The 27,891-nt window shown below is 34.7% G+C and overlaps 3 protein-coding genes and 2 pseudogenes across 6 annotated transcripts; 4 read left to right on the top strand and 1 right to left on the bottom strand.

Moving 5' to 3' along the window:
- The first annotated feature begins 259 nt into the window (after nucleotides 1–259).
- On the top strand, nucleotides 260–17,437 carry LOC100257815 (uncharacterized). 4 transcript variants are annotated; one of them, XM_010652428.3, is made up of 15 exons: nucleotides 260–457; nucleotides 2,976–3,655; nucleotides 3,752–4,064; nucleotides 4,426–4,572; nucleotides 4,760–4,848; nucleotides 4,977–5,069; nucleotides 6,124–6,250; nucleotides 10,052–10,116; nucleotides 10,256–10,430; nucleotides 10,956–11,150; nucleotides 11,277–11,324; nucleotides 11,895–12,041; nucleotides 12,148–12,230; nucleotides 15,082–15,197; nucleotides 16,944–17,437. In XM_010652428.3, exons 2-15 carry the CDS (start codon nucleotides 3,042–3,044, stop codon nucleotides 17,024–17,026), a joined length of 2,295 nt encoding a protein of 764 aa, XP_010650730.1. In that variant the 5' UTR covers nucleotides 260–457; nucleotides 2,976–3,041; the 3' UTR covers nucleotides 17,027–17,437. The 4 variants fall into 4 exon arrangements, with proteins under 4 accessions (XP_010650730.1, XP_019075713.1, XP_002275474.1 ...); XM_019220168.2 differs by having other exon boundaries at nucleotides 299–457; nucleotides 3,030–3,655; XM_002275438.4 differs by having other exon boundaries at nucleotides 299–457; nucleotides 3,026–3,655.
- A 259-nt stretch (nucleotides 17,438–17,696) lies between these two features.
- Nucleotides 17,697–18,187, bottom strand: LOC100854041 (UDP-glycosyltransferase 74E2-like; annotated as a pseudogene).
- Nucleotides 18,188–21,247: 3,060 nt separating this feature from the next.
- Nucleotides 21,248–24,591, top strand: LOC109121496 (mogroside IE synthase-like). Its single transcript, XM_019219936.2, has 3 exons — nucleotides 21,248–21,551; nucleotides 23,462–23,775; nucleotides 23,869–24,591. Exons 1-3 carry the CDS (start codon nucleotides 21,251–21,253, stop codon nucleotides 24,589–24,591), a joined length of 1,338 nt encoding a protein of 445 aa, XP_019075481.1. The 5' UTR covers nucleotides 21,248–21,250.
- Nucleotides 24,592–24,697: 106 nt separating this feature from the next.
- Nucleotides 24,698–26,511, top strand: LOC100245769 (mogroside IE synthase-like). The gene is made up of 4 exons (XM_059737120.1): nucleotides 24,698–24,703; nucleotides 25,797–25,853; nucleotides 26,002–26,409; nucleotides 26,473–26,511. The coding sequence occupies exons 1-4, from the start codon at nucleotides 24,698–24,700 to the stop codon at nucleotides 26,509–26,511; spliced, it is 510 nt and encodes a 169-aa protein (XP_059593103.1).
- Nucleotides 26,512–26,712: 201 nt separating this feature from the next.
- On the top strand, nucleotides 26,713–27,423 carry LOC132252537 (UDP-glycosyltransferase 74E2-like; annotated as a pseudogene).
- Nucleotides 27,424–27,891: the final 468 nt, after the last annotated feature.

Raw genomic sequence — 27,891 nt, 5'->3', positions numbered from 1 at the left:
CAAAAAAACCAAAATGGAATAAATTTTTCAAAAAATCATAATAAATACATTTTTAAAATTGACAAAAATATCCTAATAAAATTATGAATCCTATCACTGGCAGAGAGACAGAAACTGCCGCACGCGCTCGAATCGCCATCGCGAGACATTCACCAATATCTCGCGTTCCGACAAGTCAAAGTCCACGACGCCCTCCCCACGGGTCCCACTCAAAAATCTACGCCAATCAACGCTTCACAGCATCGGTCACACCTGCTCCTCAGCCTCACCCTAAACGCCACCCTCGTCCCCTTCTATTAAGCCTCTACACCATTTTTCAGCTGAGCTCTTTCACCACTCGCTTCCCGAGCCCCCGCTTCCCGAGACCCCGCTTTCTCTCTCTAAAGCTCTCTCTTTCTCTCTCTACAAACTACCCTCTCCCATCTCTTCATCAGCTTTTCCGAGTCTCAATCAACCTGTAAGCGTGTTCTTTATCATCAATTTCGCTGATTCAGTTTTTTTCTTTTTTCATTTTTTCACATTTCTTTTAATTATTTTTCATGTCTTTTTTAATTTTTTATCTTGCTATGAATTAGGGTTTTTAGGAAGTTGATAGATTACTTTCTATTGGATTCCAATGAGTCTCGGATGTTTAAATGTTTCTTGGATAGCAAGATTTTGCTTATTCATCAATTTTTAGTTCAGTTGCTGGCTTCGTTTGTGCATTTCATTTCAATTATTGTTATTGTTTGGGTAGATATTGTGACGTATGTTGCATGTCGATTCCTTCTACTGTTGGAATATTCTCTGGTGTGAATTTTTGTTGGTTGATGAATTATTTTATGAAATATAGAATTAGAAAGGAAAGCGATTTCATATCTGTGATAGGATATTCGGTTTTGAAGAACCTTTTTGTTTGGTTGGCTATATTGTTTTTGTATATTTTTATTGATTTTAGAGAGGTTATTTTTCATGTTTTCAATATAAAAATGGCTGTGATTCTAATTTGTTGAGCTGTTGCAGCAACGAGGTTAAGAGCTTCATTCTGCTGTTTATTTTGATGTTTGGTTACTTTATTCAGTAGAGACTGGTCTCTATAACTTGTAGATTATTCTGATTTGTTGTTGATGTTTGACTACTGTTTTTTGAAATAGGATCAGAATAGCTTAAGGTTGTTGGTGAACTTGTTTTTTTTGTTGATGATTTTTAATGAAATAGCCCAAGATAAGAAGTGTTCTAATATTTCTTATGAGGATACAAAGTGTTTTAATAATTGCAATAAGGTATAGGGTACTAGATTTTGAAGAACTTTTTCAGTGGTTGTTCAGTTGAATAATATTTGTATATTTTCATTGATTTTAGAGGAGAAGTTAAAAAATTTATGCTGTTTGCAATATGAGAACTATTGTGATTTGTGCATTGATCACCTTTTTAGTTTATAATCTTATTTCAGATTTTGGATTTGGATTTGCTGTTAATTACATTTAATTTGCTTTATTGCATTCCCTATTTGTAATGGGGTAATGAGTGTTGAAAAACCATTTTCCTATTTTTTCGGTTAAGTGATTTTTATATTTTCATTGATTTTTAGGGTAGAAGTTATTACAATGCAAAAATCAGTGGGATTCTTGTAGTGACAATGGGGTTTTTTTTCTTCTTAAGCTTTCTTTCTTTGTTCTAATTTTTTGATTCTAATTTGTGAATTTGGACTTCCTGTCATTTATGTATCATTTGATGATGAAAATCCATCTTTTGCAGCCAGTTTGAAAATGGGATGAGTGCATTTCGAGAAATTATTTGCTTCATACAATTGGTCACAACAATGGGTCCCATTGTTTTTGATTGATTTGTTCTTGATACATATTGGCTGGGCAGGACTGAATAATATACTGAAATATGTCATTATTAATGGGGATGTAGTTTTAGTTGGTAGTTTATGATTGGCATCTTGTAGTTCCTATGTCTCTTTGTGGCAATGCTTTTTTCATTATTATTTTGCTCATAATTGTTGAATTGTAAAATGTCTCATGTATTGTTTACTATTTTTTTGTATCATATATCATATTGTATTGTGTATTGTAAGTTTTTTTATATAGTGAAAAATAAATAGAAAAAATATGCATACATGTTAGAAGTATCAAGTATGTAGTATATATATAACCAATTTTATGAAAGATGGTAGGATTTAAAGATTTTTGAAAAGTTCAATACCATTTGAAAACATTGAATATTTTTTATTGGACATATGAAAACATTGAATATTAGAGTTTTGAAAAGTCTGATTAACAAAATATGACTTTAATGTATATATTCATAAGAAATCCACATAAATAAACTTCTTAAATTTTTAGATATGATTTTTAATTCCAAATTTTAATATATATATATATATATATATATATATATATATATATATGTGTGTGTGTGTGTGTGTGTGTATGTGTGTGTGTCATCTTCAAAGTTCCAACTTTTAATGTTAGTCATCATTCCTTCCTACTAGAAAAGAAATTAAAAAAAATAAAAAATAAAAGAAACTAATATAATAAGTAAAATTTTTATTCCATCATCATTATCATTTTCATTGTCAACATTCAAACCATTCAAATGAAAATTCTTCAATATTTATTGTAAAAATTAATTTACTTGACTTCTAATATAGAATAAGAATGTAGCTTGTCAAATAGAATTATTTTACCTATTTCTTCCTTTTATGTTCAATTTTTAACCTCTCTATACATTTTAAACAATTAATATAATAAGATTCTTTTAACAAAAAAAAAAAAAATGATTTCTTTTAAAAATATATGAAAAAGTTGAAGATGTATGTATTGTTGTATTGTTATATCATGTATCGTGTATCATATGTGTATAGTAAGATACACTTTAAGATAAGATATAAATTGCAATATGTATTGTCGTATTGTCGGAAGTTTTTAACAACTATGATTTTGCTATCTTGGTTTTCATGTGTCATTAATTATTATTGTTCCTAGCAGGCCAATTGAGCAAGGGCTTAAGAAATGTGAATATATTTCTCTGTTTGAAGGCAGGATAACTTGATAATGGCATCCAAAGCAATTTTGAGAAGGAGGAAGCTCATTTCTGATTACCTGAATGTTTCCATACGACCCATCCAAAGTTTTCAAAGCTTTAGGAATGGGGGCTTTGGGAATTTATTATCTTCCCAGAATTTGGATTCACAAGGCTCAAGCTCTGCTACAAATAATACTTCTTTGGACTTTACTGGCATAAATGATGGGAATTCAACTTTTGTTGCTAAAGACGCATTTCTAAGCTTTTCAGGCCTAGGACTCTTTAGGCATAGCTATTCTGGAATCACGACATCTGGTATTGGAAATGGAAGATCAGAATTTATTTGTCCAATGGGATTCAGGTTGATGTTGCAATCTGTTCGTAATGCTTCTACTGCTACAGCTGGACAACGTGAATTGGGCAGTGATGATGAGGAAAATGAAAAGCAGGCTGCTAAAACGAGAAAAGAAGCATCTCCTCAGGAATGTGATCAAGCTGTAGAAGGTTTGAGTACAGCAAAGGCCAAAGCAAAAGCTAAACAGCTGCTAGAATCTCAAAAGGGTGCTAAATCACCTTTACAAAAAACATGGGCCATGCTATTAGGGATTGGTCCAGCTTTGAGAGCTGTAGCTTCTATGAGCAGGTTAGATTTCTTCTCCTTGTGTGTTTAATCTTTTTTGAACTTAACCAACAGGACTCCACCTATCTTGCTTATTTGATGTGCTATACCTTTCTGCAGGGAGGATTGGGCTAAGAAACTAATTCATTGGAAGAATGAAATCATATCAACATTACAACATTATTGGTTGGGTTTTAAACTACTCTGGGCTGACGTGAGAATCAGTTCAAGATTGCTTTTAAAACTTGCTGGTGGGAAGGGTCTCTCTAGAAGAGAGAGGCAACAACTGACACGAACCACAGCCGATATTTTCAGGCTGGTTCCTTTTGCAGTTTTTATAATAGTCCCATTTATGGAGTTTTTGCTTCCGGTATTCCTGAAATTATTCCCTAACATGCTGCCATCAACCTTTCAAGATAAAATGAAAGAACAGGTACCGTACCTTGCTATTCATTTATTGGCTTTTGTTTTCCTTTTCAAAGTGCTACTGGGGTGTGTGATTTATGTTGTACCTAAACTCTTGATTGGGACCTACCAAGTGCCCTTGTCCCACAAAAAAAAATAAAAAAATCACCAGTTTATGGTCTTGTGATCCAAATTTGGCACCACCTATCTGGTTGCATCAGGCAATACACCCTTTTTTCTGTTATGGTGTGTATTTGTTTGAATTGGCACTTTCCTGTCATCATATTGAGCAGAATGTGCCTGTGCAAACTTGCATGCATACTCACAAACACTCATATGCATGTATCTATGGTCTTTTACTGATCATGCTTCAAATGTTCAACACATAGGAAGCATTGAAAAGGAGGCTTAATGCAAGAATAGAGTATGCGAGATTTCTTCAGGACACTGTCAAAGAAATGGCGAAGGAAGTCCAAAACTCACGGAGTGGAGAAATTAAGAAAACGGCAGAAGATCTTGATGAGTTTTTGAACAGAGTATGTGATTTATTGTGCATCCCTATGGTTATCTTGATGACTTATTTGTTTATTTATTTTAATTTTTTTTATGGGAAAAGGAAAACAAGATAAGTATACTGTTGACAGTGCATCCCTGGCTTTTAATATATGCGTGTGTGTGTATATATATATATTATAATTCATCTGACCTGGTGTGTTGTTGCAGGTTAGAAGAGGAGCTGGTGTCTCCAATGATGAAATTTTAGCCTTTGCCAAGTTGTTCAACGACGAACTTACTTTAGATAATATCAGCAGGTTAGATTTTATTGTGACTGTTTTGGGATGAGAATCTATCTGTTCCATTTAATTTGATTTTGCTAGTTTCTCCTTGGTGTGGTTATCCGACATTAGTTTCTGTTTCTAAAATCTGTTTCTGCTATCAGACCACGATTGGTGAATATGTGCAAGTATATGGGAATCAGCCCATTTGGGACAGATGCATATTTGCGATATATGCTCCGAAAAAGACTTCAATGGTGAGATACATTTTCTCCACTCAAAGTAGTTTGCATATCTTATTAACAAGTGCCTTTTCCAAGTGCTATTAATATAATTGCTTATTTATTTATCTATATATATATATATATATATATATAAATCTTATCAATAAGTTTGGAAGGCAAGTTGGAAACTAGGTTGTACAAAATTTAAACAGAGCTGAGCCAACTGCCAGGTTTTAACTTTGTGTGGTTAAATTAGAGTCCTGTTCAAGTTTGGTTGATACTTGTCTTAAACTTCTTTGTGTTTTACTTGATAATTTATTGAGCTACTTGATCACTATAATACCTGGTGGTTCTCTCAGAAGATCATAAGTTTGTCATAGTTACTTTGTTGGCAGCATTTATGCAAACTAGGCTGCTTTTGTTTACATTTAAGTGTTTGGAGTTCTGAAAAATTGATCATCTGAGATTAATGATGAGTTAACAAGTTCTGATTGTTTGTTTCTGATTCAATTCCTATCAAAATTTTGAACTTATTAACATTATTCTGGGGAGCTAGTCAGCTAACAGCTAAATTTAAATGCGTAGAACTTAGGATATTAACCTAAGGATTATGAAAGATTTAAATGTGGATGACTTGAGGCTTTCTTTTTTGGGATCTGCAAGTGTTTGCAGCCCTATCAAGCTGAGCCCTGAAATACTTAAGCTTGAGTGTCAAATTAAACGTGTTGTAAACTTGGATGCACCTTGCTTTGTACAAGACACAATTGAAGACCCGGCTACTCCCACTATCCTTCTGACTATCCAATGACCCTACTCAGTTGCAAGACTTTCAAATAAATGCAGGAAAGGTGCACCGCATGAAAGCTTTCAAGGGTGCTCTTCCTGGACACATTATCCTTTCAGATTAAAGATTCAGCAGTCCTTGCATTAATTGTGGAGTATATGATGCTTTGCTCAACCATTAGTAATCGCTACAATTGGGGGCAATGAATGGAAAAAGAACTGAGCCTAGTTGCCTGATACAAGAGATGAATTGATTAAATGTTATATTAGCATGTGTATAATTTGTTTATATTTTTTTTGTTAGGATTAAAAATGATGATAGATTGATTCAAGCCGAGGGTGTGGAGTCTCTTTCAGAAGCTGAGCTTCGTGAAGATTGTAGGGAGCGAGGCATGCTTGGATTACGCTCAGTTGAAGAAATGCGGCAACAGGTTTTATGCTTGATCCTTGACATTTCTTTCATTTCCTTCTTTGCCTTCAAATAACTAAAATGTTTCTATATTTTTATTTGATTTAAGATTATTGGGGAACTCATTTTGTTTCACTTCTTTGCCTCCTGCCTCCTGCCTCCTGCCTCCTGCATCTAGATTGATGTGTGACCCTACATTTCTTTCGTTTCCTTCTTTGCCTTCAAATAACTAAAATGTTTCTATATTTTTATTTGATTTAAGATTATTAGGGAACTCATTTTGTTTTCCTTCATTGCCTCGTGCATCTAGATTGGTGTGTGATCCTTTGATGTTCAACATATTGAAGTTTTTTTAAGCTGTGATTGTTTGACTAGATATAGTATGAGATAAAATAAGATATGAGATAACATATCCTATTCTATATTTGGTTGGTGATAGGATACAATAAGTTATTCCATCACTTATCATATCTCATGTTCAACCATCATAGGATAAAATAAATGATGGAATAACTTATCCAACCTCTTTACTATATATCCTCTTTATGTGAGATATAATAATCCTAAGTTGAGATATTGGATATACATATTCTTTGGATCATAAATTAACTTGTCCCATCCATTTTCTTCATTTTATTTTAGATCACACTCATTTTGCAAAACAAAAAATTTTTGATTTAAAAAAAATTAAATTTTAATTCAAAAAGGAAAAAAAATTTTAAAAAGTGTATAATATAACCTAAAATAATATTAATACATATTTTTATTTAATATAATATTTTAATACATGCAAAATGCTTTTTTATATTTAACCATGTAATCTAATATTTCTTTATTTGTAAATTTTAAATGTTTTAATCATAAATATTATTAATGAAGATATAAAACATTACTTACTAAATTATAAATTGTAGAATAATTTCCAAATTATATCATATGAGAGGGATATATTTTTTTAATAACAAACATTGGGTAACAATATGTTTTTTTATTTTGAATAGCAAACATTGTGTAACAATATGTTTTTTATTTTGAAAAGTATTGAGATCAAGTGGGTCCTTCCTTTTACGATTAGGGAGACTCATTAGGTTGACATGACTTTTTTGTGGGAAGAAAATGCTAGAAGGTCTGGAGAGCTACTTGTGCATTTTTTTTGGACAATTTGGAAAGAAATGAATCAAAGATTGTTTGCAAGTGAGGACTAGTCAGTTCAAGTGCTAAAGTGCTCTTTTTTTTAGTAATCTAGTGTCATGGCTTAGCATGTACATAGAGCAAAACTCAATGCTTTTAATTGATTTTGTAGATTGGGTGAAATCTAGTTGAGGAAAGGACTAGTTATTTTAGTGTTCTCTTTTTTGGCAAATGCCTTTTGGTAGCAATTATATTCGTCTTGTATATCTTGGTGTGTAGCTTATTTTTTGATATTTTTAATATTTCTTTGCTTACTCATATATAAAAAAAAAATATCAAACATTGAAATGTAATATATTTTCCATCTTATTTTTGTTCCTTCTACAAGCTAAACATGAGTATGGTACAACATAGCCCATTGGATATCTTCTACAAACCAAACAAAAATATGGTACAATATATCCTATCGGATATAATATTCTAGAATATCATTTCCATCAGCTATAATATCCAAGGATATTATTTCTAATGTCATATCCCATTGGAAATGATATCCTATGATATATATATATATATATTATCCCATCTAGTCAACCAAATGTAGCCTTAAGTTATAGAATGTGATGAAAGAGTTGAAGAAGACAACCACTTTTAGAAAGAAGACAACCACATCTTCAAAGGAAGCATAATAGATACTAAAAGCTTTTATTAAAAGTCTGTTTTCACTTTGAAAGGCTATAGAATCATATATAGACTCTTGTGGTTCTCTTCCTTGATAGGAATTCCTTATCTTTGCTTACTGCAATAGGAATAGATATGGGAAAGTGGAAAAAAAACTTATTTAGGCATTAAGGCTATTTTTGGTGTCCGAAAAATACTAAGGAAAGAAAAAAAGGCCAAAGGAAAATGACTTTCTCATGTTTGGATTCAACATGGAAAATACGAAAGAAAATCACATATAATTAAAATTAGTTAAAAATTTATACATTTTAAAATTATTTAATCTTTTTATAGAAGAGGAAAAATAAGTGAAATGAGTTTGAAATAGCATATAAAAATAATTTATTGATTTTAAATGTATTTTTTATTTTCCTTCACTTTTTCTTTCCTTCTACTTTTCCTCTCTATTTTCTTTCCCTCGCATTTTAGCTCATATTTTCCGGGAACCAAACATAGCCTAAAAGAAATAAAACTGTTTTTAATGTAGCAAGAGATTAAACAAATCTAAATTGGATTTCTCTTTAAGATTGCTGTAGTTCATGTCAGATTATGTTTTTCTCTCTACTCCTGTCAACATCTGTAACTACATCAGCAGTTGTCTTTAAGGTCATTATTTTCTCATCATGCATTATGAGGTGGTGAAAATTTGTGTTAAAGGGAAAATGCTCATCTGTGGGCATAAAATTTGCTTTATGTCAGCCATGTATTTTTTTTGGTAGGTGTTCTTTTGGTACTGGAATTCATTTGACATTATCAACCTATCATCTTGCCACCTGAACCCGCCTCAGGAGCTACATGGGCTGTTTATTCTAAGTGTGGTTTAGCTAATAAACTGTTGTTGATGCTCTCAAGGCCCTTTTTTCATTATTGAAGGCCCATTGTAGCCTAGTTTCAGGATTGGGGGCCATGAAGGTCACCTTCAATCTGTTTGAGGTCCAGGTGGCAGGTCCTTGTTGCCCAGCCAGTCCAGGCCATTGAAAGTCCAGTTTCAGTGTTTAGTCCTGTATCATTCCTTCAAGCATTGATAAGCTAAATAGGTTTTGTATTGGGTCCATATTGACTGCAATTCAAGTTTGAGTCAGTGAGGCCCCTTTCTTCAGTTTTGGGGCTCCAATGCCCTTGTTCAACACTGACTAAAATCATGTGGGGAAGTCAGCATCTTAAATTTTTAGGGGAGCATCTGGCAATACATGTGAATGGACATGGCAAATCGATGTAGGTTCCAATCCTTAGTTTGGGATTGTTGACAATTCTGCATGAGAAAAATATGTATTACCTTCACAGAAGATCATTATGGGCTTCATGGTACTGTGATCTATTCATGTTATTCCATATTTTTCCTTTAGGATAGAGAAAAATTAACTTTTTGCTGAAAGTAACTTGCTTTCAGATTTCAAATCGTTTGTTTGTTTGTTTGTTTTTGCTTTTTGTTAACTTATTACTTATTTCTTATATTTTTTTACTGAATAAAAAAGGCCAAAATATTTGACTTTTCTGAATGTTAAAAGTAACATGTCAGTTTTTCATTACTTCTTAATATTTAGTAGAAATAAAATATTGAAAAAAAAAACAACTTAATATTTAACCATTAACACTATTAAGTATTATTTAATTTTAAGTTCTATTTAGAGTTAAGTAAAAAAAACAAACACCATCTAAGTTTTTTTCTATGGATCCCATTTTTTAGTAATTAGACTGTTATTGTCTTTTTCACTGGAAGGATGCTAATAATTTCTCTTATTTTCATGCTTGAACCTTTCTAATCAGGTATGAAATATATATTTTTCTTTCATTTTTTTAATGGGAAAAATTATTAAATTGTATTAAAGGAAATTTTGCATGATCAACAAGATCAATAAATATTTCATTCCAAAAGAATAACTGTTGGTTATATCAGGAGGAACTACTAATTAATTGTCATTTACTGAAGTTTGATTTATTAATATATTGAAGTCTTATCTTCTCTCTGCAGCTCCGTGATTGGTTGGATTTGTCTCTGAATCATTCTGTCCCCTCATCTCTTTTGATCCTTTCCAGGTAGGATAGAGCTCCATCAGGTTTTTGTGTGCTTTTCCTTTTTGTTTGAAAATTTATTCCTCACTGCCTCATTTTTTTGTATATATATATGGAATATATGGAATACAGCTGACTTATCCTGGTCTTTTATAACTTGCAGAGCCTTCACTGTGTCTGGAAAAGTGCGGCCAGAGGAGGCTGTTCAGGCAACACTGTCTTCTCTGCCAGATGAGGTTGTGGACACTGTTGGTATTACAGCTTTGCCTTCTGAAGATTCTGTTTCAGAAAGGAGGAGGAAATTGGAGTATCTTGAAATGCAGGAAGAACTTATTAAGGTTGATAATATTTTGTATATTGTTCTTGCTGGATTTACATTCTCTCCCATTGGATCTGGAACCTACTTTCTTGAACATATTTTTCAGTTTTCCATTGGCAGAAAAACTCTATTGCCTTTTATCTTAAGCTATTTTAGTATCAATTTCCAATCAGGCTAAATATTTTGATAAAAATATTCTTCAGTAATATCATCATGACTCTCAAAGTCATATCCAATGGCAATACCAACATAAATATGATGAGTAGTACAGTTAAAAGCTGAGCCTATCCATATTGTGTATATTTTGAAGAAGATTATTTGACTTTGCCCTGACCTTTTTTCTTCAATTCAAATTGGAGTGGTGTGACTGTGTCACCCAAAATGTTAGTCTTTAAGTTTCTGTCTGTCAGGTAAACTTTGAATTTGGTTGTTAAATGAACTTAAAGCCTCAGACCTTAAGGTGTGCTCTAGTACGTTAAGTCTTGAGTCTCTAAAATAAGCACTTCTTAAACTACATCAGTAGTTCTAAACTAATAAATTGTAGGAAGAGGAAGAGAAAGAGGAAGAAGAACAAGCTAAGATTAAGGAGACTGTAGTCAGTCAAGAGGACCTGGCTTTGAAAGAGATGACTATTCCAACAGCAAGAGAAGCGCAAGAGCAAGCTAGAGCAAGAGCAGTGGAAAAACAAGAGCAGCTATGTGAACTAAGTCGTGCATTGGCTGTGTTAGCTTCGGCATCGGTGAGATTTGGATTTTAAAACATTTTAGTTTTTGAAGTTCTGTTGAGTGTTTTTCCCTAAAATTTCTTTAGGTTTATAATCTGTTCAATCCTTTGATTTCCTTTTTTTTTTTACTGATTTATGCAGTCAGTGAGTAGGGAGCGTGAAGAATTTCTGAGGCTTGTCAATAAGGAGGTACACATTGACTGTGCATTCTACCATTTGTATTTTCTTCTATATACCCATCCCAAGCGTGGAAAAGTAAAGGCAAAAAAAAAAAAAAAAAAGTGAAAAAGGGATTTTATCCACATTTGGTGCATGAATAGATGCTGCTTCATCTATATTGTTTCTACTCTGGAGTTCCTTTCATTTTCTTCTTGTTACCATCAATTTAATCTTTCAGAGGTCTTTTGGTGTTGAGGTTGCCTTGATTGAGAAGTTTTTGATGTTAAGACTCATTGAAATTTTGCCTTGTTTTCCATCTTGATGAGGTGTATCTGGACTGTTAATCGGGTGAACCTGAATTGTTATCAGTTGTTCTTAATCTGTCACTTATTTTTAAATTTTTTTTTTCTTTTCAGGATGACTTAAATATATGTTCACTCTTATAGAAAGGAATAGCGGACATAGAAAATTAAAACCATCAGTTTTAACTAAGTTCATTGGTGCAAACCATTGATTCAAGTTATCATGTTCTCCCTTCTTTGTGAATCATTTAACATCCTGTATATATTAAGCTCATGTTAGTTTATTTGATGTTTGCAGATAGAGCTTTATAATAGCATGGTAGAGAAAGAGGGTACAGATGGTGAAAAAGAGGCCATGGAGGCATATAGAGCTGCTCGAGATGAAAGTGACCATGCTGCTAAAGTGGCAGTTGGTGATGAGGTTTCATCGGCACTCATAGATAGGGTAAAATGTTTTAGTTCCAAAACAATATTCCTTTTTCTAACACTTATTGAGATGCATGATGGGTAGAGTTGAGACAATGTTAACAGTTTCCAATACTTTCACTCAGGTGGATGCTATGCTTCAAAACCTTGAAAAGGAAATTGATGATGTTGATGCCAAAATTGGTGATCGTTGGCGACTACTTGACAGGTGTTTAATTGATTATCATCATACTTCACGGTTTATTATTCTTTGGTGTATGTTTTTGTATGCCAATTTTTCTGTTGTGAAAATGGATGTAGGGATCTTAGGTTAGTAAATGATGTAGTAGTCTCATGATAGCCTTTCGATGAGTATATTTTCCTTCTGTTCAGACTTTCCATGGACCACTTATATCATACCAACCTCAAAACAATGTAAGAGTACTAATTTTGAAATGGAGAGATGGGTTTGTAGGTTCAGGTGATGGTAACAATTATAGGGTTGGAATTTATGTTTGGGAGTCAAGGAAATCAAATTGTAGGTAAAGTAAAACTCAGGCTTTCAAGGGTAGGTTGTATTTTGGTTTGGTGATTGACATTGATGGCATGTTTGGTTATGAAGTATTTATTTTCATATTCTATAATTGGCTGTTTGGGGATTTCATAAACCTGGTTATCTGAGGATGGTCTGACAGTGCTCAAGGTATAGCCTGTTCAGTAAGCCCAAAAGATCAATGCAGTTGTTCATCTTATTTAGAAAAACCCTACTACAACATAGACCAATGAAACTAAGGATAACTTAGTTATCTCTTTTATTAGATAGCCGGATGCAGTTGCACTTGGTCCAGTCCACTTGAGGAAATGGAGAAGTCCTCAATGTAAGAAAGGATAATTTTAACTACCTGCCAAAATCTAGTCAGCTATGTAAGAATTCATTTCTTTTCCTGTGATAATTTTCCTAGTTCCTTAACTTCAGCTTTCATGTTCTGTTTGTGCTTGGAGTAGTTGTTAAATGACACATAAGACGTGATGCCAATCATATATATATTGATAGGTAAAAGAGCAATATGTTAATAAGCGCGACAGCACAAAGTGCACATGAAGTATACAAGTGCGCAACAAAGCAAAGAACAAGAAAAGGGAAAACAAAAAATACTCCCTCCCCTTAGTTGTTGCCTAACCAATTGACAAAATCAAACATAGGCATGGACCCAACCTCTAAGACCCTTTTGTCCACTCTAAATAGTTACATATAAATAAGGATTTAAGCTCTTGATCTGATTACTCAACATTTTCAAAGCCCTTCTATTTCTCTTTCCAAATATGATGTAAATCATACAATAAGATACATTCTTAAGGTAAATTAATATTTATCACCACTATGTATTACATCTTAAACATATCTTATGGTAAACACTAGAACACATGATTCAAGAAAATTTGAATGTTTGTAATGGTTAGAAAAACTGAACAAATTTTTCTTTTAAAAATTATTATACTGTTGCCCAAAAGGTATTTTAAAGGTTAAAAAAGTTGATGATGAAGAGAAGCAAGAGAAAATGTCATTCTATCTGTAAATTTTTACATGTTAAAAGATTGAAGCTCAAGTGACTCATTATTCCAATTAATAATGGGTATGTATTATTGGAATGAAACATATGATAAATGATTTGAATGTCAACCTTGGGAATGATGATGAATGGATTTCATTTTCTGAGATTTTTCTTTTCAGGGGATGATTAACAAACTTGGAAAGTTAAGAACTTCAGAATAATTTATGCAAGCATATATCCTTGTTTGCCTATGAAAATAAAATAAAATTATACTTGTATGTTCCAATAGTTTCTTTTTAGGCATACTAGTTGGCAACTTCTAGGGACTTTGAGTTGGTAACAGTAGAACTCTAGTGTTTAATGTGGACATATGAGTGATGTTGATGAATGCCTATATTCATCTCTTTTAACTCCAGCGTCTTTTATGGAAATGGTTATATGTTGTTTTATACTTTTTGAAACACACATAAACATGCCTATACATATAATATCATGTTTTTTGTGTGTGTGTGTATTTTTATTTATTTTCCAACATGTAAGAAAATATATAATATGAATATATGATGCAGAAAAACAAAAAAGTGGTACATGATATAATGAGTGCATGAGACTAGCCCTTAAACACAAAACCCCATCCTCCCCCTGTCCCCTCTTTAAACAAAGAAAATATAACCCTTCTATGCATACCCAGTGGCTCGAAAAACTCAGCCATCCCTTGGATCATTAGGAAGAATTTGTGTGGGAACAAGGGCCAATTATCCAAGCCTCTATGTATTAACAAAAAATCAGATATATTTTATATTAACCTATAGCTGTAAAGATGAGAAATATATTTTTTCCTATGAGCACAAACAAACAGAAAAAAAAGACTAAGATCACTATGACATGCTGATTTGACGTTTTATTAGAATGTTAATCTGGATCAGGTTTTTCATTTTTTCCATAAAATCAATACGATAGATCTGGACATCAGTGCTAAAACTTCTGTTACTGTTTGTTTGAAACTTGGCGCAGGTCAGTGCCATATTTTTGCCACTGGACCTTTGTACATTTTCTTGTTTGTTTTCCTTTTGTTCTTACAGAATAAGCTGTATAGTTTTAAGAAGGTGAAGTAATTTTGTTATATCATCATGTATTGAGTTGGCTATCAGAGAACAGCCAACAAAACAAATTTTGGGCTTTAAGTTAATAGATTTGTAGATGTTTTTAGCGAATACTATCCATGTTGGTGTTGCTAAGCACCACCATATGATAGATTATCCATGTTTGTCTATAATTGTCTTTTTCTAATTATTATCTTTGTCATGTTAATTATGATAAATTTAGGCCTGGCTTATTGTGATACTGCCTCTTGCATGTGTCACGTGTCATGAAATTACCTTTTTTATTTTTTTACTTGCCTGCTACTAAAATCTTAAACTCATTCTTGTACAGTAAGTTTGTTTAGTTTGAATAACTATTCTCAATTTTATGTAATGACAGTACCTTTATATGGTCAAATATATCAGCATCACTGTATATGTGCAGGGATTATGATGGGAAAGTAACTCCTGAAGAGGTGGCAGCTGCTGCTTTGTACTTGAAGGATACTTTGGGCAAGGAAGGCATCCAAGAACTCATCAGCAACCTTTCCAAAGATAAAGGTAAGTTATACAAAATTGAGTCTTGTTTGTTAAAAGTCTCACATCACTCTTTTCTAGTGGCTTTTGGATGGTTTGTTAAATTGAATTTTACATGTTCAATGAGAAAAGCTAGTGCTTTTGGTGGTGCCTTTTTGTAGGGACCTTTAGTTTTTGGTTGTGGGCTATTAAAATAGTAACGAAAGCCTCATTTGGAAATATCGTTCTTCTCTTTGTACTTCTAAACTATGCTTGACTTTCAATTTATCAGCTGAGAAACATTCAAGAAGAATTCATATCTATGTTTAACACATGTAAAAAGAGAGCATTTATTTTTCCTTTAAAGTGGCACATTATATAGCCAGCATAATATAGTTGGTTCCTTGTATTGATGCCTGAAGCTGGACTCAGCCAAAAGGCAAATTAGAATGGGTGTTATTATCAATCTTGGAACATATTGCGTTATTATGAAAAGTCCATAAGATACTAATGGATTAGAATAGCTTATTCTTTTTCCTTTGGAAAAAGATAGAAAGCAGGGAGGGGTAGGTGTGAGGTTTGTACTGTCGTCTATGATCTCAGGTGAAACCCATTTGAGTAGTTGATTGATGCATTAGTGGACCCAGTGGCTTTTTTTAAGAGGCCCCTTTTGCTTACTGGTGAAGGACTGAGGACCCAGAAGCTTCTCCCAGATCCCTGCATTTTGTTGACGGCTTTGTGTCCTGAGTTTGGTTCACCTTCTGCTGATGCTGCCCTCTTGGTTGAAGCAGATGGCTTTGTGGGCTTGGGTTTGTCCTTTGCTTTTGTCTTGGGGGGTAGGTATCTCACTCTGTTTCCTTCTTCTTCTCCCAAAGACAGAGGTGCTTCATTGGCAAGGGATATTATCCAATGGAGGGAGCAGACTGAGGAGTTTCAGGTTGAAAGAAAGGATGAGTGTGGTGGGCCTTTGCTTCTGCCTTTCAGTGCAGGTTTGGATCTGGTTTCACAAGAGACTCTTCCTTCTGCTGACGTGTGTGTGAACCCGGCGAGTGCAGTGAAGATGTGGGTGGGAAGGACGTGGAGTCAGAGGAGAACTTTCTCGATTCTTACAAGAACTTCGTCTCCTTCAGTGAGTATTTAGGTTTGCCTTTGGAAGGCTTTGAGAAAGAAGTTGACTCCCTTCTGAGAAAGTTGGAAGCTTGGAAGGGTCGGAGAGTGGTGGGATCGAGAGGTAAGAGGAGGTCTTCCCCTGCTTCTCAGTTTGAAAGGGAACTTCAAAGGTTGGATTGCTTTGTTAATTACAACCTCTCAAGCAGTAAAGGAAGACAAAGTAGGAAGTGTGGGTTGGATTTGGTTTCTGAGTGCCCAAGATAGGGCCTTGGGTGGGGATGGGAGGTGGAGAGGAAAAGGTTGTTTTCAGTCTCTTCCTTGTGCGTTAGGCTTTCACAGTGGACAGCTTCCTTGTTTTGCTTGGAATTGTGGGTTTGGGAGCCAGGCAGCGGCTTGGTTTGGATGGTCTTGTACTCAGCTTTTTAGGGCTTGGTTTTGTCGGTTTGGGAGCCCTTTGGCTTGGGTTGTGGTTTGTTGTTTTCTCCTTTTGCCTGCTTTTTGGCACTCTTTGTATACTCCGTATGTACTTGGTGTGCCTTTCTTTGTGCTTTTAATATATTTGCTTATTACTTATCAAAAATTTTGATCTCTCAGTTCCTGTTCCTGTCAATTTCTCTGTTGAGTAAACATAAATTGGTCCATAAACAATAACTAATATTTTCATGGACATCACTGCAACAGATGGGAAGATTCATGTTGAAGACATTGTCAGACTGGGCAGCCGAAATGAAGATGCCAATACATCTGAAGCGGGGGGAATGTAGAGGGTAATACTCCAGCCAAAAAATTTTGCTTCCCTCTTCTTTGGTATCTTAAGAGTACCTGTTCCAGTGACAAAGTTAGTTGGCTGATTACAGAGTATTGATTCATTTTATCTGGGCACTTTAGAATGGATATGCCTATTTCTTAGTGCTTCAATCCAACTGTTTATGATTTTTTAGGTATTGGCCTTGTTCTTTATACACAGGTGACTTTCTGAAGTCATATAGTAGATAGGTTTTTAGTTCTCCTATCAGTATTATAAAGAGGACAGGTTTGCTAGTGCTGTAAAAATTGGTGCTGATAGACCAAAACCTGACACATACACACAAAACAGTAGTGGGGTCTAACTGGGCTTCCCGTTTATATCTCTGTATTATTTTTGAAATAAATGCCATATATGAGTTTATGCTTCAGATCAGAAAGTGGAATTTTCTATGTAATACTGAAACTTCATAAGTTTCAAACTTTTAAGACTCATGTAAATTTAGAATTTTGAATGTTAATATATGGCATTGTTTTGATTCAAATATATTCTGAGGACATACATACTGGTGTAACCTTGGATATTTGCTCCTCTTGTGGAATAGCTTCATATATTTTGGTTGTTTTTTGTGAAAGAAACCAGAGTAGATGGGATTTTATAGCTGTTCATCAACATCAACTGTGTGTAAGTTATGCAAAGAATTCTTTAATGTTCTTATCAGAGCTTCCACCTTCATTTACTGCCTCTCTAGCCAACTCCTTCCACTTCAGAGCATTCCTTTTCAACTCATTCCCTCTTTCTCCCTCCATGACATCCTTTATGCACACTACTATTTCCTCTCTTTTAACAATCCCCTTTCTTGTCCATCTTAACTCTTAAGGCCAACTACCCACACATCCACAACAAACTTAGCAGTAGTCATTTGATCTGAAAATTGCTGCATTGCTATCGTTGACACTCCTAAGCTTAGGACCTCTAGTGTCGGTTCCACCTGCAATGAGTCATGAAGCACCCCTATGCTTTGTGAGCCAAAACTTCCAGTTGGGCAGACAAACTCACAGCCAGACCCTTTTTGGATGTCTCTTCTACAAGATTGCTATGGAGCTTGTCCTTTTTGGATTCTGACTACCCTCAAGAAGTAGCTGTTGCTCCTCTTCAGGCCCCATTCTAGTTACTCCATCTGCTCTTCTCCCTGCTCAGATCCCAAATGATAAGTAAACCACTGAGCTGACCTCCTTTGTGTCTATCCATATTTTTGTCATTTTCTAACCTCTTGTCTGAGTACATTGATTGAATGACTGGTCCTATTGTTTTGATTGGCCTGTGGCTTGCCATCACCTAGTGGAATTTAAGGAGCATTCGATGTTAGAATAGAAACAGTGCTATTGTTGTATTCTATTTGAAGTTTTTTAGGGGAATCACTTATCAAGTGCATCTTCAGGAAACACTATTAAGTGATTTTTCAACTTTTTGAAAGTGCTTTCAAAATTTATCGAACATCTAATTTTTCTTCAAAAACGATTTTTTATGCTAAAACTACCTTCAACTTAAATAGCGAATTAAGTTCACACTTGTTTTATAATCAATCAAAGTGGTGAAGATAGCTAGGTCAAGCTAAGCTAGGTGTAACTAGGCCAGGCTGAATGCTGGAATTTAATATGGGAAGGTTTTGGGTTCTCTTTTCGAGATTTAGAGTGTGTGCCTAATAGTATTAAATTTGTGTGCCTTCATGATCATTCCACCTTCTGTCTATGGTTCCTATCACACTTTTTATCCTCTTTGTTTGGTTAATTCCATCTTTAGAGCCTAGAAGGATTCTGTGTACTTCTGAAGCAATGTCCTAAGTTAGGAATGCATGTAGCTTGCGCTGCAGGTCAATTTGCCTGTATATTGTTCAGGAATTATAGAAATGACCTTATCTTCCAACTTATCAGTAGTGTTAAAGTCGACCCATTTGTCTTCTGGAACTTTGAAAATTGGTTCTAAGACATCGCTCAACTAATCAGAGTTTGAGCCTATGTCTCTAATGACTGGTGGAGGATCATGGATACTTAATACAGGCAGAGAAGGCAACATTGTGATTATGTTAAAAAAGTGTATCAATGGATGCTCCGATGCGACCCTTCAGAGCAATGACATGGGATATGAGGTATAAGACAATGGGCTATTGAATACAAAACGATAGGATCAAAGATGATCCAAATGAACTCGGGCATCTACATGGACTATAAAATTTTTATCATTATTTTTTAGGTATGTGTTTCACACCTTCGTATACGTTATATTGTTTTTGTTGGTACAGCTTAGAAGAAGGTTTATAAATTAATTGGTTGGCTAAATAGCCCCACCAAATATGTAGTGTAATTATCTGTTATATTATTTTTCTTGAAATTTCAAACGAGTTTCTTTGCACTAAAAACAATTTCAAATAAATGATTTTAATTTATTTATTAAACAAAGTTTAGCTTATTTTCCCAAAAAATTAATTTGGTTCATATTTATTTTCATTTAATAGGTCTTTGTTTAGCATTTTTCTGTCACTGGCTATGCACTAGGAGTTATCAAGATTGGATTGGGATGTGGATCGATATTTGTTGATTTTCATTTCCATTTTCTTTCTCAAATTCATTCCTAGTGTTTGTTTTTGTGATTGACTACTTTTGGTTGCTATTGTTTTATTTGTTCTTGGTCTTTGAGTTCATCACATAATAGGGACAAACTCATCATTTATATGTAGGAAGAAACCATCTAATTCTATTAATTACCTAATTATTCACACACTAAAACACACTTTCTATATGTGTAGCATTAATATTGTACGAGATTTCAATATATTGTTTCATGAAAAAAAATGAACAAGATAATGAGTCTAATACATTGCTTGTTGACAATTTTGTTTTAATTTATTCTCTGGTTTAGAAAACTTTTTAGATGGTGACTTACTTTTCATTGAAGATTCAAAGTTGCTATTTGATTAATTAGAAAGTCACAGGTGAGTCGAAAAAGCTTTAGTTTGCAACAACTTAGGCGTTCAAAGGGTTAAAATTGGATTGATATATTTTTTGTCAATTAAAATGTTTAATTTATTATTTTGGAAAAACAAGGCTCAAGCGTTGGAACCGCTCAAGCGCTCGAGCGATGGATAAGTGCACTTGAGTGCTCGTCCAGAATTTTCTAAAATATGGCAAAATATATTTTGAAAATTCATGGATATTGTCTTTAGAAAATTTGGGATATTGGTTTCATAGGGCCTGTAGGCCTATATAACCCCCCCCCCCCCCCCCCCCCCCCCCCCCCCCTTACACTTAGAGAGGGATCAAACTTAACTTACTCTACTATTCCTAATCTCTCATGAAAGGATTCAAAGCTTGAATCTTGGGTTGTTGGAAGACCGGCATTCCTTTAGTGAGATTGAGGTGAATTTACTAGAGTAATTGGAGATTACTGTGCCATAGACGTGGATCAAGTTGTAAGTTTTGAAGAGTAAGTCTTAGGGTAAATATCTAAGTAAATCTGTATAACTTTATTTTAAATATTGGATTTTAGATTAGAGGTTTTAAACCTCATGATTTTTTATCTCTACAATTAGTACAAAGGTTTTGTGTTTGAAAATATACCTTTCACCCCCTTTGGGTGTTACCTTTCTGGATAATAATGAAAAAGGATTAGCATCTCCAATAGCGAGGTGCTTATAACAATTAAATTTCATTTTGTCCAAAAAAAAAAAAAATTATGAGCAAAGTAGTATTTTATTGTAAGACCAAAAAAACAAAAAATTATGAGCAAAGAAGCATTTAATCATACGACTTTTTTAATTTCTTCAAAAGATGGAAAGGAAATGAAGTGAATATTGACAATTTAAAATTTGATAAATTAAAACTATCCTTAAAATCAATAAAAAAGGACAAGCCAAATGAATTTTGAATCCAATATGTGCAATCCAAATATATGAAACACCTAAAGTACCATTAATTAAGCTAAGATAATCTTTTTCATACATCTTCCTGGATTTTCTACAGGGATCTCGTATATTAGATATATTAAGGATATATTGGTAATATATCGGATATTTTAAATCTTGGTAAATAAGGGGTAAAAGCAAGACAGAAAAATGTGTTGGATGGTCACTTGCTTGGCCTTTGATTGTTGTAGAATTAGGCCTTTCACTGTCTGCAAGTACTCTATAAATACTACCTTCTACGAATGGCCTGATTAAAGAAGAGAGGAGAGTGTAGTGGAGAGGATGAAGAGAGGTGAGAGAGTTAGTGAAACACATATTATGGTCCTTCGTTACCCTTCACAGGGTCACATAAATCCAATGCTCCAATTCTCCAGGCGCCTAGCCTCCAAAGGTCCCAGGGTCACATTAGTGATCCCAACTGCCTCCATTTATAATGCCCAAGCTAGCTCCATCAACATCGAGATCATTTGTGAAGGGCTCGAGAAGCGCAAAGAAGAAGAAAGAACAGAGGACTATGTGGAGCGTTTTAGAATGGTAGCTTCACAAAGCTTGGCGGAGCTTATCGAGAAACATAGTAGATCCAGCCATCCCGCTAAAATCTCAGTTGGCATATGAGAATAAAGCCGGACCAATGCTCATTTTCCCTTTTATTACTACTTTAGAAAATTAATATGATGGGATTAAATAAGGAAAGAACAAACATGAAAGTAAAAGAGAAATAAGAAGACAATTATTTATTGCATAAAAGAATAATATAATAAAATTTTGTTTCGGGACTGTTTTTAAAAAGATAATTCATAAGTATTATTTTATTATTTTTATCATTCTTCATATTTATATAATTATTTTTTAAAATATGCTTAAAAAAATAAATACAAAATAATTAAAAAGATACTTTTTTTTTTTTAATTTTTAAAAATAAAAAATTGTTTTCTATATCTAATTATTAAACATGTTTTCATTTTGAATAGCAGAAACTATTTTAAATTACCGATCAAACGTAAGTCTTCAATCAATTTGTAGGCCATGAGAACAGCCTAGATATCATATCTAATAGAGGCCTGCATTCTTTATCTCTGAAGGGCATTTTAATGAGAAATATTATTTTATAGTCTTTGCAAAAGGCCAATTCCTATAGCTTTTAATATATGATATGATATGATATGATGAGATAAATATGATATAATATGATCATGAGATATTCAAAAGTAGGATGCAATAAACGTTGGCACAGACAATTCAATATTGTAGTATCTTGAACATATCCATTGTGTGATTACTTTTTATTCAATATTTTTAGAATTGAGTGATCGAAAAAAGTTATCGATTAATGGTTCATTGATCAAAATGATAGTAATATGTGATGTCATAAATATATATATCATACATTATTAAAATTTTAAAAAAATTAATAAATAAAAATAATAAATTATATCTAAATTTATAAATATTAAATATTAAACATAACATTAAAATTAATAAATTATATTCAATAAAAAAATTAAGATATTAAATATAAAACATAAAAATTAAATTTTAAAACGAAAGTCTAATATTTGAGATTTGGCCTGCTTCTTGTTCGACAAGATTGCTAGTGGGAGTGGGAGGGCGAACCAATCTTATGGGTGGCAGCAGGCGGCAGGCGTGGTGGGGAGATGGTTTTACAGACATCGTCTGATCCAATTCCGGTTCAGTCATTTTTTGGCCCAATTCATCAGGCCGATTCAATCCGGCTTTTTAAAACCATGGAATAGACTAAAGCTAGAGGACAGAACGCTCTCACTTGAATAGTTGTAGTATTAGGCCTTTCAGCGGCTGCGTCTCGATAAAATTCTACCTTAAAGTGACTGAACCAATAATTCAGGAGAAGGAAATGTGAAAAAAATATGTACTTTTTTATTACTCGTCAAGGCAGGGGCTTGATTAGCAGTACGACCCTTTTCTTTTTCAGGTACAAACATTTTCAGATGAGTAATATTTCGATGAAATATTTAGGATATATCACCATATTTTCATCCGAATTTTTAGCTCACAAAGATGGGGTTTCATGATCAGTCATTGTGGATGCCTGGGATCAGGAATCCTTAGGACTTCATCTCTTCATGAAATAGCCATCAATTGAATTGACTTGGCTTCAATTAGCTACAAGCATTCTCATTACAACCGTATTCTAACCAAATCGAATCTCTCATATTTATGAATTGGATCCTTAAAGTCTCTATTACTCATTTTCTTGTCAAATTAGAGTATTAAGAAGCTCAATAAGGGTTGTATCAAATCAAAATGACCCTTAACGATTTTATATTAGAAATATCTTTAGTGACCCTTAAAATCCAATTTCAAAATATTTAATTTAATTCAAAACAGATAGATTTAACTTATAAGTTGATCAATATATTTTCAAACACCTAAGATTTAAGAAAATTTTTTTGGACAAAATTAGGGGGGCCCTTAGGACCCTCTTCTCTTAAGCGAAGCTACCACTCAAAAGAGGCCATTCTGCTAAAATCCTTGTGTATGACTCGTTTATGCCATGGGCGCAAGATGTAGCTACACGACTAGGCCTGGATGGAGCTGCTTTCTTCACTCAATCTTGTGCTGTTTCTGTCATCTATTACCTTGTGAATCAAGGGGCGTTGAACATGCCTTTAGAAGGGGAAGTGGCATCGATGCCTTGGATGCCAGTCTTATGTATCAATGATCTTCCATCGATTATTGATGGCAAGAGCTCAGACACAACTGCACTCAGCTTCCTCCTGAAAGTGAAATGGATCTTGTTTAACACTTACGACAAATTGGAAGATGAGGTACTTTCTATAACTCCTACAAATAGAACAACATACCACTATATGCTAAGCAATTGGTTCATACTGTTAAATTCGCTGCCTGAATTCCATTAGGTAATCAACTGGATGGCAAGCCAACGACCAATCAGGGCAATAGGACCAACCGTTCCTTCCATGTACTTGGACAAAATGTTGGAGGATGACAGAGATTACGGCCTCAGCCTTTTCAAGCAAAATGCCGACTCCTGCATAACATGGCTAGACACAAAGGGCAGTGGCTCTGTCGTTTATGTATCGTTTGGAAGTATGGCATCACAGGGAAAAGAGCAGATGGAGGAATTGGCATGGGGCCTGAGGAAGAGCAACACCCACTTCATGTGGGTAGTCAGAGAATCGAAAGAGAAAAAGATCCCTAGCAATTTTTTAGAGGAGACATCTGAGAGGGGTCTGGTTGTGAGTTGGTGTCCGCAACTAGAAGTTTTAGCTCACAAAGCCGTTGGGTGTTTCCTGACTCATTGCGGATGGAACTCAACACTGGAGGCACTGAGCTTGGGAGTGCCAATGATAGCCATGCCTCAGTTTTTAGACCAGACAACAAATGCTAGGTTTGTTGAAGATGTGTGGCGAGTTGGGGTTAGAGTTAAGGCTGATGAAAAAGGGATCGATAAAAAAGAGGAAATAGAGATGTGTATAAGGGAAATCATGGAGGGAGAGAGAGGGAATGAGATGAAAACGAATGCTCAGAGGTGGAGGGAGTTGGCAAAAGAGGCAGTAACTGAAGGTGGAAGCTCTTTTAAGAACATTGAAGAATTTGTTACAGAAATTTTATGCAGCTGACGTTAAATTTCAATAGTAAAATCTCTCTGCTAATTCAGTTTCATTTGTGCCCATCTCTATGGACAAATCTCAGCTTGGGTTGATGTTCAATTTTCTAAACGCCAACATGGAGGTACCCATGGCTAATACGGATTAGATTCACCATTTGTTTCGATTCAAAATAAAATTGATAGTCTTTTCTTTATAAGAAATAAGAGAGGAAAAAAAAAAGAACTCAATTTATCTCATATTAATTTGAAAAGTATGACATTCAAGTTTTCAGTCAAGCTGTTGGCTGTGAGAACAACTCCTCATATCATATCTGTCGAAATCCGGCTGTATAATCTTTCAAATGCCATTTTCATCTATAAGAAAATACTGTGTAAAAGTTTCGAAAAGGCCCATTCCTACATCATATGGCAAGATACTGAAAGTAATTACATACTCAACCCGCACGAAAGGTGTAACGATCTAAGCACTATCTTGGAGAGAGCTAGGCTCAGTGAAATAGACATGTCTGCATGCGGACTTCCTGCATCTGGATAGAAAGACCCTATGAAGCTTCATTGTTTCTTGATCAGCTTTGGGCCTTTCTTGTGTAGGTTCGGTGGAGGGCCAAAGGTGAGATGAAAAAATTATGAGGAAGAAGGTAATGTTACTGCCATGCATGGGATTCTGTTGGTTGACCTGGTAGTCACTATACACCCACAAGGAACTTCCAACTGTAATAAAAGGCTTGGTGAGAGTGTATCATCACCATGATTTGCATGATTTTTGGATTAATTTGCATAATTCTTGGAATTATTTCCATTGGTAGTTTTATCTATATCTTGGTGACAAGAAGAACTTCACAAATACCACAGAAAAAGCAACCTTCATCCACTTCCCATCTTTGAAAGGACCTTCTATACTTCTATCTACAAGTCAAACACCACATGAAAAACTTCCAACAAGAATTTTAAGACTATTTTATTCAGAAATACCATGTAACAGCATCTAATAATGATAAAGTTTTACACATGCGATAAAATTATTGGGTGAAGCTGGTATGAATAGACAAAAGCCAGAAGACAGAAAACTATTACTTCGGCGCCACTTTTTTGGCCTTTGATAGATGTAGGATTAGGCCTTCCAGCATCTGCAGCTCTACAAATACTACCTCCTATCTTTGGTCTGATTAAAGAATCACTGGACCACATGTTATGGTTTTTCCGTTCCCTTTACAGGGTCACATCAGTCCAATGTTTCAGTTCTGCAAGCGTCTAGTCTCCAAAGGTCTCAAGGTCACACTAGTCACCACCACAACCTCTATTATTCAGTCCATCCATGCCCAAGCGTCTAGCTCCATTACCATAGAGCTCCTATCTAATGAGCTTGGCCAACAGAAAGACGAAAGTCTTGAGGCCTATCTGGAGCGTTTTAGGATTGTAGGTTCAAAGCTTGGCTCAGCTTATTGAGAAGCACAGCAGGTCCGATAGCCCTGCTTGGATTCTTGTGTATGACTCGGTTATACTATGGGCACAAGATGTGGCTGATCGAATGGGTCTGGATGCAGCTCCCTTCTTCACTCAATCATGTGCTGTTTCTGCCATCTCTTACCATGAGAACCATGGGACATTCAAGCTTCCTTTGGAAGGGTCAATGATATCAATACCTTCCTTGCCACCATTGGATACTGATCATGATCTGCCATCTCTGGTTAAGGACATGGACTCATACCCAGCTATTATGAAGATAAACTTGAATCAATTTTCAGCCTTCCACAAAGTGAAATGCGTCTTCTTCAACACTTACCACAAGTTGGAACATGAGGAACCATTTACATCCTCGTACCAATACGTACATAAGAAAGTTGTTTTTTTTTTTCTTTCTTACTCAGATCCTTACCATATTAAATTTCAGCTGTCAGTTTTTTGCTTAGCTCCTCCTAGTTTAGATTGATCTTTCCATGTTCACCACTTGATTCCATCATAAAACAAGTGTAAACCTAATTCACCTTTTGGGCTAAAGCCTAGGTGCATAAAAGAATGTTTCCTTATTCACTCAACATTTTGTGCTAGTTCTCTCCTTTTATATATATATAATTACCTTATAATGTTGAATAATCTTTAAATGAATTTCATTAGGCAGTGAACTGGATCGATGGCAAGCCAATGGCCAATGATCAAGACAGTAGGACCAACCCTCCCATCAGTTTACTTAGATGATAGATTGGATCAGGACAAAGGCTACGGCCTCAGCATTTTCAAATCGACCAACGACACCTGCATCACATGGCTAGACACAGAGGGTATCAGCTCCGTGGTTTATGTGTCATTCGGGGGCTGGGCTTCACTGGAACAAGAGCAGATGGAGGAACTGGCATTGGGCCTTAAGAGGAGCAACACCAACTTCCTGTAGGTAGTCAGAGAATCTGAACGGGAAAAGCTCCCCGGCAATCTTCTAGAAGAGACTTCTGAAAAGGGTCTGGTTGTGAGTTGGTGTCCTCAACTTGAAGTCTTGTCTCACAAAGCTGTGGGGTGCTTCATGACTCATTGTGGATGGAACTCAACTCTAGAGGCTCTGAGCTTGGGAGTGCCAATGATTGCAATACCTCACTTTTCAGATCAACCAACTAATGCTAAGTTTGTGCAGGATGTGTGGGGAGTAGGGATTAGAGCTAAAGGGGATGACAAGGGGATTGTTAACAGAGAGGAGATAGAGGCGTGTATAAGGGAAGCCATGGAAGGAGAGAAGGGGAATGAGATGAAAAGGAATGCTTTGAGGTGGAAGGAGTTGGCTAAAGAGGCAGTAAATGAAGGTGGAACCTCTGATAAGAACATTGAAGAATTCGTTGCCCTTGTGAGAAGCTGATTCTAATGTACACCAAGAAGACCTCTTTTCCTTGATCTCATTTTATTTTCACATGAATAATGTGTTGTTAATTCAACCTTCTATATTGAGATTAAGCTTAATGTTTGGTTGTTTTTCAAAAAATATAAGATGCCTCTCCTTCAACACTTTTGGACATGTTAATATTTGATGTATCTTAATATATGGTCCTAGCCTCCAAGGCTTCATCTAATTTCATATATAATTGTTAAGAATATAGAGTTCTCAACTGTGTAGGAACTCACTTTCAGCATATGTACAACAGCAACACACCAAAAGGAATAATTGGTATCAATAGTGATACCGAGGTGGAATATTAATTATATGCTTTTAGAGACTGGTGTTCACTATGATATGAATGCATGTTTAGTTCTTAGAAAGTTTAACGGGAAAAATACCAAAAACAATATGAAATTTCTCTATTTTATTTGTCAATGGAAAAGTCAAGGG

Source organism: Vitis vinifera, chromosome 5 (genome assembly GCF_030704535.1).
Source record: "Vitis vinifera cultivar Pinot Noir 40024 chromosome 5, ASM3070453v1".
NCBI lineage: Eukaryota > Viridiplantae > Streptophyta > Magnoliopsida > Vitales > Vitaceae > Vitis > Vitis vinifera.
This window is presented reverse-complemented; position numbering and strand designations above follow the sequence as displayed.